Source organism: Hypanus sabinus, chromosome 3 (assembly GCF_030144855.1).
Source record: "Hypanus sabinus isolate sHypSab1 chromosome 3, sHypSab1.hap1, whole genome shotgun sequence".
Classification (NCBI taxonomy): Eukaryota; Metazoa; Chordata; class Chondrichthyes; order Myliobatiformes; family Dasyatidae; genus Hypanus; species Hypanus sabinus.
The window spans coordinates 123,567,125-123,576,161 of record NC_082708.1 but is presented as its reverse complement, the minus strand read 5'-3'; the positions used below and the strand labels follow the sequence as shown (position 1 = coordinate 123,576,161).

Sequence of the window (9,037 nt, the reverse complement as noted above, 5' to 3'; positions counted from 1 at the left end):
TGAGCAGGAAACCAGAGGACTGGGAAGCTTTTAAAGAGCAACAGAAGATAACAAAAAAGGTAATACGCCAAGAAAAAATGAGGTACGAAGGTAAACTAGCCAAGAATATAAAGGAGGATAGTAAAAGCTTCTTTAGGTATGTGAATAGCAAAAAAATAGTTAAGACCAAAATTGGACCATTGAAGACAGAAACGGGTGGATTTATTATGGGGAACAAGGAAATGGCAGTTGAGTTGAACAAATACTTTGGATCTGTCTTCACTAGGAAAGACACAAACAATCTCCCAGATGTAATAGTGGTCAAAGGAACTAGGGTAAAGGACGAACTGAAGGAAATTTATATTAGGCAAGAAACGGTGTTGGATAGACTGTTGAGTCTGAAGGCTGATAAGTCCCCGGGACCTGATGGTCTGCATCCCAGAGGTGGCTCTAGAAATCGTGGACGCATTGGTAATCATTTTCCAATGTTCTATAGATTCAGGAACAGTTCCTGCTGACTGGAGGGTGGCTAATGTTGTCTCACTTTTCAAGAAAGGAGGCAGAGAGAAAACAGGGAATTATAGACCGGTTAGCCTGACGTCAGTGGTGGGAAAGATGCTGGAGTCAATTATAAAAGAGGAAATTACGACTCATTTGGATAGCAGTAGAAGGATCAGTTGAGTCAACATGGATTTATGAAGGGAAAATCATGCTTGACTAACCTTCTGGAGTTTTTTGAGGATGTAACTATGAAAATGGACAAAGGAGAGCCAGTGAATGTAGTGTACCTGGATTTCCAGAAAGCTTTTGATAAAGTCCCACATAGGAGATTAGTGGGCAAAATTAGGGCACATGGTATAGGGGGCAGAGTACTGACATGGATTGAAAATTGGCTGGCTGACAGGAAACAAAGAATAGCAATTAACGGGTCCCTTTCGGAATGGCAGGCTGTGACCAGTGGGGTACCGCAAGGTTTGGTGCTGGGACCGCAGCTGTTTACAATATACATTAATGATTTAGATGAAGGGATTAAAAGTAACATTAGCAAATTTGCTGATGACACAAAGCTGGGTGGCAGTGTGAAATGTCAGGAGGATGTTATGAGAATGCAGGGTGACTTGGACAGGTTGGGTGAGTGGGCAAATGTATGGCAGACGCAGTTTAATGTGGATAAATGTGAGGTTATCCACTTTGGTGGCAAGAACAGGAAGGCAGATTACTATCTAAACGGAGTCAAGTTAGGAAAAGGGGAAGCACAACGAGATCTAGGTGTTCTTGTACATCAGTCAATGAAAGCAAGCATGCAGGTACAGCAGGCAGTGAAGAAAGCTAATGACATGCTGGCCTTTATAACAAGAGGAATTGAGTATAGGAGTAAAGAGGTCCTTCTGCAGCTGTACAGGGCCCTGGTGAGACCCCACCTGGAATATTGTGTGCAGTTTTGGTCTCCAAATTTGAGGAAGGACATTCTTGCTATTGAGGGAGTGCAGCGTAGGTTCACAAGGTTAATTCCCGGAATGGCGGGACTGTCATATGTTGAAAGATTGGAGCAACTGGGCTTGTATACACTGGAATTTAGAAGGATGAGAGGGGATCTGATTGAAACATATAAGATTATTAAGGGATTGGACACACTGGAGGCAGGAAGCATGTTCCTGCTGATGGGTGAGTCCAGAACAAGAGGCCACAGTTTAAGAATAAGGGGTAGGCCATTTAGAACTGAGATGCGGAAAAACTTTTTCACCCAGAGAGTGGTGGATATGTGGAATGCTCTGCCCCAGAAGGCAGTGGAGGCCAAGTCTCTGGATGCATTCAAGAGAGAGTTAGATAGATAGCAGGGTCAAGGGATATGGGGAGAGGGCAGGAGCGGGGTACTGATTGTGTATGATCAGCCATGATCACAGTGAATGGTGGTGCTGGCTAGAAGGGCCGAACGGCCTACTCCTGCACCTATTGTCTATTGCTAGGAGAAACTGTAATAGGGAATAAAGAAGCAATTAAGGATTTAAACAAATAGTTTGTGCTTATCATTATGGGAGAGGTTGTAGAAGATGTCCAAGGAGCAATGGATGATGACAGACGAACGAGGAGCTGTAAGAGATTAGCATTAATAGTGAAACAGTATGGGAAATCAATGGGACCTGTACCTGATAACATGCATCCCAACTTTTTGAAAATGGTGATAATGAAAATGTTGAATACACTGGCCGTCATCTTCCAAAATGTCATAGATTCTAGAATGTTTCCCATAGATTAGAAGATAGCAACTGGAATGTAACTATTTAAGAAGGGATTGAAAGGGAAACTAAGGTCCAGTTAACTTGAAGTCAGGGAAATTGCCAGGGTTTGTTACATAGAGAATAATAAAGAATCAGCACAAATTTATGGAATCATATTCAACAAAACTATTGGAGTTTTGCAAGATTGCAACTAACAGAATCAATGAGGACAAACCAGGAGATGTGCCACATATGGACTTTCTGAAGGTCTTTGATAAGGCATCTTATTTCAGTGCATACGATTTAGGTAATATCCTGGCAGAGACTGTGGGAGTTTGTTGGACAGAAAACAATAATTACGTTGAGAACTGGGCTCTGTGCAGTAGGGCAGTACAGGACTTGGTGCTGGGGACCCAGTGGTTCAGAACTGTACCAACAATTTGGATGTGATCAAGCAGAGTCTTCAAGTTTGCTGTTGATACTAAGTTAGGTGGCAGCTTTGGGCAAGACGCAGAGAAATTTCAGGAGGATATTAAGAAGGGAAGTGAGTGAATGTTATTGAGAAGCAGCCTCAAGTCAGACTATATAAAGTGGAAGCCATAGGAGCCATGAATACAAACTGAACCAGCCTTCACGAAGAAGTAAGCTATAGGCATTAATGCATGTTGAAATAAGAATGGAGAGCGATGTAAGTAAAGAGAGCGCTGGCTAGTGGTCCTCAGTTCAAGAGATCTTGTTTGTAAACTGCAACCTTGAGACTACTCTCACATAGACTGGCCAAACTTGAGGGTGTTACTATGTCAATTGAACTACATCAAACCAGGCATCAAGCTTCTATAGACATTAGGAGAAAGCAGATACTGTAAACCTGCACTAACACTCAAAGGAGCAGGAGGAACACAATGGGTCAGGCAGCATCTTTGAAGGGAAGTGGACGGTCACGAGTTTGCATGAAACCATTAATGTCGATTGAGATTAGATAGGCCTTTGTCAGAAGTCTAAAACCAAGATGTCCATTTGCAGAGAGATCAAGGGAGGTTACAGGCTGATTGCTTCATCATTTACCACATCAAACATAACAGTAGCTATATTTGTTCTGTCAGTTAATAATTTATGTATTTATGTATCCAGGGAGTCATCCCTCGCAAAGCTAATTTTGAGTGTATGGGAATTTTGGCCTCAGAAGCTTTTAGATCATCCACATGAATTACTTTATCCCAACAAAGATGTTCTCCTATTTAAATTTAGTACAACTATTTGTCTGAACCCAAAATATTGCAGTAAACAAATTATAACTAGTGAAATTCTATTCAATCACCTGCAGTTATCTTTGCTCTTAAATAGTATATCATCTTGATGTACTTTGAGGTCAGAGAGACTTTACTAAGAAATTCTCCCACCAGAATTTCATCAGAACTTCTGTGTAATGATAAATTAAGACTAGCCACATTCACAGCTTGGGTCTCTGTGCAGCCCATTCACGAGTCACGTGGAAGATAAATGTGGGATCATCCACTTTATTAACCATTGAAAAGTAGAGTACCTTTCAAGTAGTGAGAGACCATGTACTCAAAGGGACTTTCTTTATTGTACTCAGATCACTGGAAGTTAACGTATAGACAGTAAACCATTACAGAATATTGGACTCAATAGCACAGCGACAAGCCTTTCACCGAGTTCAGACTAACTATCAAACACTGTGCAAATATACTGATTTGGAGGGCAAGTAGCAATTCTTTGTTTTTATTGCAAGTGAGTTTGAGTGCAAAGGTAGAGAGACAGAACAGCTAACATCTATGTCCCTGCTGAGGTTAGATCATGAATGTTACGTGCAGGGATTACCTACCTGTCTAGGAGAGGATATCTTGTGGCAGAGGGAGTGCAATGAACGATTGTCAGATTGATTCCTGAAATGGAATTGTGTCCGAAGAAGTGAGATTAAGCAGTTCAGAAGAATGAGATCTGATCACATTGAAGCAGATAAAATTTCTTTTGTCACCTGCCAGGTTCGATACAGGAACATTGTTTCCTCTTGCTACACTGCCTAGATCCAGGGGTCAGAGAGAGTGGACTCAGAAGAAGGAATGTGAGAGGTGAAACACGTACTGCTCAGTAAGTCAGGCTGCATTAGTGAAGAGAGACAAATTTATTGATATCACGGAGGATGACTTGGCTGATTCCAATGCAAGGCAGGGAAAGAAAGTAACCTAGGGTGTAGAATTACATATTGCCCAGCAATGTGCTCTGTGAATATAGTATGATTTTTTTCTTACCTTGGGATTTGTAATTGTAATGGAACAGATCACGGATTTGAGTTGTTAATCAGAACAATGCAAACATGTTACCCAGACCCTGTGTATCCCTTATATGCATCAACAGTTAATGTGGGATTGTAGATGTGCTACATTATTTGATTTCTCTTTGGCTGTGCTGTTCGTTCTGTGACTGATGGGGAGAAATGTCTTCCTTCGAGTGACCGCAGTTCTTTGGAATCCAGGCAACTTCCTGGTGAATCTCCTCTGCACAGTTTCCATTGCAAGCACATCTTCCTCACAGTACACAGAGCCACCTCGCTTAGTTACATCCATACATTTCGCACATGTTCTTTCCAGCCAACTCATTGAAATGGGTTCTGAATAGCTAGCATCCAGCACCAACTTTTTCCACTCAAGTCATTTTGCAATAAAGTTGACATATCGTTTGTCTCACAAATTGCTTCCTGTAGTGATTCATGTATCTAGACAGTTAGCAGGTACATTTCACAACGATGCATAATTATACGTTAGTAAAGCCCAGAATAATGATAGGTCTGTAGAACTATCGCTACATTCATACTTTTAAACCAAGGTGCTGTACCTTTGCTGAGCAATGGCTTAGTCATTTGTTTGACACAATTGTGATCGACAGAAGAAGCACATCTCATACTGGCCAAATTGAATTCTCTTAGCCTTTGTGTTCCATTTCTCTCTTCTTGACCCTCAGTGAAATGATGTCCAGAATACAATTGTTGTAACCAAAAGCAGTTTATTCAAATATTTCATGCTCATAATTTTTCAGTGCTGATCATTGTGTGGTTATTAGTAGAATGGTGACTACTATGACAGGTGCAATGAGAACTTGGGTATGAATTTAATGAAGGGACAGGACAAAAAGCCAGTTCTGTACTATAGGCATTTTCTGTCATTGGCCAGTCTGTAAAGCTAGATTTTTTCCAATGCCATAGACAGTTACACCAATAACTTAATTATTGCTTGATGAGTTAACACCATAAGCCTCATTAGGAAGGTGGAGCTTATCTGAGGATTCTCCTGCTTGTTCAGAGAAACCTCAGTGGAAAGAAAACATGCTGTAAAGTCCATAAATAATATTCTGGTTTGATCATTGAATGAGCCAGAGTTTTGTATAGTCTGGCTAACTGTGATCATCATCAGAAGAAGAGCAAGCACACCTGACAAATGCCACATTAAACCTGGAGGAAAATAGATCTTATCACCAATTTGTCCAAATTTAACCTGACATTTCTTAATAGTGGCAGACATTTATAGCTAATTTTAGTAGGCTGTACATGACAATGAGCAATTTATATTGGATGTACAACATGTTCCCAGAATTATAGTCAGTTTGCACATAAAGAATGTTTCACCACCAAAGAATTTTTTTTGTTGTAATGGAAAATGTGGTGACATTTGCGGACTGCCCCAGCACATCCTTAGGATGTGTTGGTTGTTGACATAAACAAGCGTTTCATTTGATAAATAAAAGAGTCTGAATCTGATAACACTGAATCACTTTAAGATATATTCCCTGCTGTTGAATTTTCCAATAAGTAATCAATGAGATTCTTCACCCAAGCAGCCGTCACCTTGACACAGATTTCATAACCAGATGTAATTGTCACTCTGAAAGAAAAAGAAAGATTTTACATCTCTTTGGTGATGTAGCTTTGCCACAGCATTTTATTTATTAAGTATGTGATGCACCATCAATAACTCTAGGAGACTGGAAGTGAACGATAGGCTTTTATTAACAGCAAAAAGGGAGCACGACCATGTTGAAGACTGAGGGAGGAGCATTGCCCCAATCGCCTTTATACCGGGGTCTGTGGGAGGAGCCACAGGAGCAGTCAGCAGAGGGGCGTGTCCAGACAGGTATACATAGTTTACCACAGTATGGAATTAGCTTTCTTTAAAGACTCTCTTGATTGCCCTTTCTACCCTTGTAGTTTGCTTATGGATAGAAATATATCTACACTATTTCTGCAGATGATCATAAAACCACTGTGGAAATATAAGTATGAAATATTTATGTATGTCATTAATTCTTACATTATTTCTGTATGTTTGCATCTTGTACTGCTGGGATAGATAATGGCCTTTGTTATTTGCTTGGTGGGTATCTTTCTTTCTTCCTTATAGGTACAGTGACAACGTAGACTCTCATTTTCATCTCGAGGAGCAGCTGCAAAATTAACCAGAAATTGTACAAAAAATGGTCACTTAATGGTGCTACACACAATATTTCAACATATGTTCTATGTTATAGGAATGATTTAAAATTTAGCTCTATCACTGCAGAAGTACTAGCAACAAAGTCCAAGTTATTGGGATCAAAGTTGCTTCCTTTTTTATCTGTACATTCTGTCTCATTCATTGCCGACTAGGCTGTAGCTACTGCTATAAAGACAATGCCAGTGCAGATCTATCAGATGAAGCGAGCCACCTTTGAAAGGCCCAGGGATGTACCAAGTTCTATAAGATGGCAAGTTCTTTCTTCTTTCAGTTTAATTATACCTCATGATGCCTTCAGATATCCAGAAGTGCTTTATAACCATTTGGAAAGTAGGAGTGACACAGCTGATTTGTGTACAGTGTGCTCCTAAAAAAATGATTTAAATAACAAGATTAACACTTTTGATTGCAAGGACTGCTGAGAGGATTATTAGGGTCTCTCCTTCACCTATCAGAGCTATTTATCAGGAAGCTGCGTACACAAGGCTCTAAGCATTGTCAGTGATCCCACCTATCCATTTCACCTTCTCTTTGATCCCCTACCAGCAGGCACCAGGGAGTGTTGAATAGGACTAGAACTGTTAGAATGGAAAACAGCTTCTTCCCCCAGACCCTGAGACTACGGAGCATCCTGCTGTGCCCCCACCCACGTCTCATCACGTATGAAGCGTCAGTTGGATTACACTGTTTACTTTTTAACTTGTATCTATATGCACTTTACTATTTGTTAATTTATTTGTGGTAATATTACTTCATGTGTTTTGTGTGTGAGTTACATGCACTGTGTTGTGCACCTTGGTTCGGAGGAACACTGTTTCCTCTGGTGTTGTACATATGTACTGTTAAATGACAAACTGAACTTGAACATGAATTTGAAAACAAATGGTGGTCAGGACTCTGAGAAAATTAAATAGTAATTTAAATAATGTTAAGTAGTGACATGCAACCTTTTACATCTGCCTGAGATGGCGTTCCTTAATGTTTCATCTTGAAGATTTGCTTTAGAATGAGATTCTAAAAACAAGATTCTAACTTGGAGATGAGGATGCCACTGTCAGCTCAGGACTCACACAATGTCACCTATTACTCTTAAGGCACAAAATATAAAGATGAATTTGCCAACACTCTATTCATAGATATGTCACAAATGAAGTCATTCAGCTTGTTCTGGCTTACTGTAGAGGAATCCATTTTAACCCTTCTGCCCAATTCTAGTCCAGAAATTATTTTCCATCATGTCTATCCATCTGACTATGTAATATTCTAATTGGATCTTCTTTCATCAGTGTTAGGGGTATTCAATTGCATGCCAGTATCAATTTCCGGCATAAAAAAGCTCGTCACATCCCACATATCTCTTGTCTTCATTTTAAATCTCTGTTGCTGCATCTTGAATCATCTGCTCATGTGCAGCACCCCTCAGTACCGTGCTAAAGAATTAGTTTAAATTATGTACTAGCGTTCAGAGAATCGAAACCACTCACTGTGCAGAATCAGAAGGAAATGTTCTATATCCCGGGTGTACTCTTAGGATGACAGTAATTACGAATAGCAGAACGTTTTCCTTACCGTTAGAGAAAGCTGCACAATACCCAAGCAACAGTAGAATGGTGATGGCAGTTGAGCAATTCATTCTTGGATTCCGCTCCCCCTGTACAAATCACTCGAATTCAGTTTGACGCTTCAATTATATATCCTGCTAGTTTGTATTATAACCTTATTTGGGGAAGTTGGGGTTGGGTAAAATAAAGATATTGTAATCACAACAAGAAATACTGTTGGAGCAGAAACGAGAACACCAGTTAGATATTAGGAAAATAAAACATCAGATAAAATGATGTAAAATTTGCTGATGAAATCGAAGTTTGGATATTGTTTCTAGTTCTCTTGTCTGCCCATCAAAATCATTCAATCTTCCAATGGCAGGCACAGAATTGTAAACTGACAGTCAGAAGGAAATGATGAATCTTTCTGAGAGCAGTAATCTTCTAAAATATCCTCTTGTGAGCCATGGTAATTTTGAGCAGAGATTACTATTGAGGGATGAATTAGTAAAAATAATTTTTAACGGAAAGGAAGGAGCCCTGTAGATTATTTACGAGTATTCACTGCTTTGCTATTAATATAACTATAACAGAGACAGATTGAAGTAAATGAAGCATTTTAGAATGCCTGTTAAAATTTATTATTATTGATCTTCTACAAAGACAATTTAAAAATAAGATAATTTCTAATTAATATTGCTATTGTACTGCATGTTTTACATAAGAAGTGTGAACATGAAATTATAAGCTTTGGTGCAAATGCATTAAAGATCAAGGAAAGGAAAAG

General features: G+C 39.5%; 1 protein-coding gene across 1 annotated transcript; it reads right to left on the bottom strand.

Annotated features, from left to right (window-relative positions):
* Positions 1-5,265: 5,265 nt before the first annotated feature.
* Positions 5,266-8,346, bottom strand: LOC132390832 (interleukin-8-like). Its single transcript, XM_059963376.1, has 3 exons — positions 8,276-8,346; positions 6,524-6,656; positions 5,266-6,097 (listed from the first exon to the last, which is right to left on the bottom strand). Exons 1-3 carry the CDS (start codon positions 8,337-8,339, stop codon positions 5,989-5,991), a joined length of 306 nt encoding a protein of 101 aa, XP_059819359.1. The 5' UTR covers positions 8,340-8,346; the 3' UTR covers positions 5,266-5,988.
* Positions 8,347-9,037: the final 691 nt, after the last annotated feature.

Bases quoted from the DNA above. Each gene is read 5' to 3' on its own strand.
- LOC132390832 (XM_059963376.1), bottom strand. From the start codon at position 8,339: ATGAATTGCTCAACTGCCATCACCATTCTACTGTTGCTTGGGTATTGT. The intron at 6,657-8,275 runs GTAAGGAAAACG...TTAATTTTGCAG, and splicing joins TTGTGCAGCTTTCTCTAACG to CTGCTCCTCGAGATGAAAAT. The intron at 6,098-6,523 runs GTAAGAATTAAT...TTTTTCTTTCAG, and splicing joins TGCAAACATACAGAAATAAT to AGTGACAATTACATCTGGTT.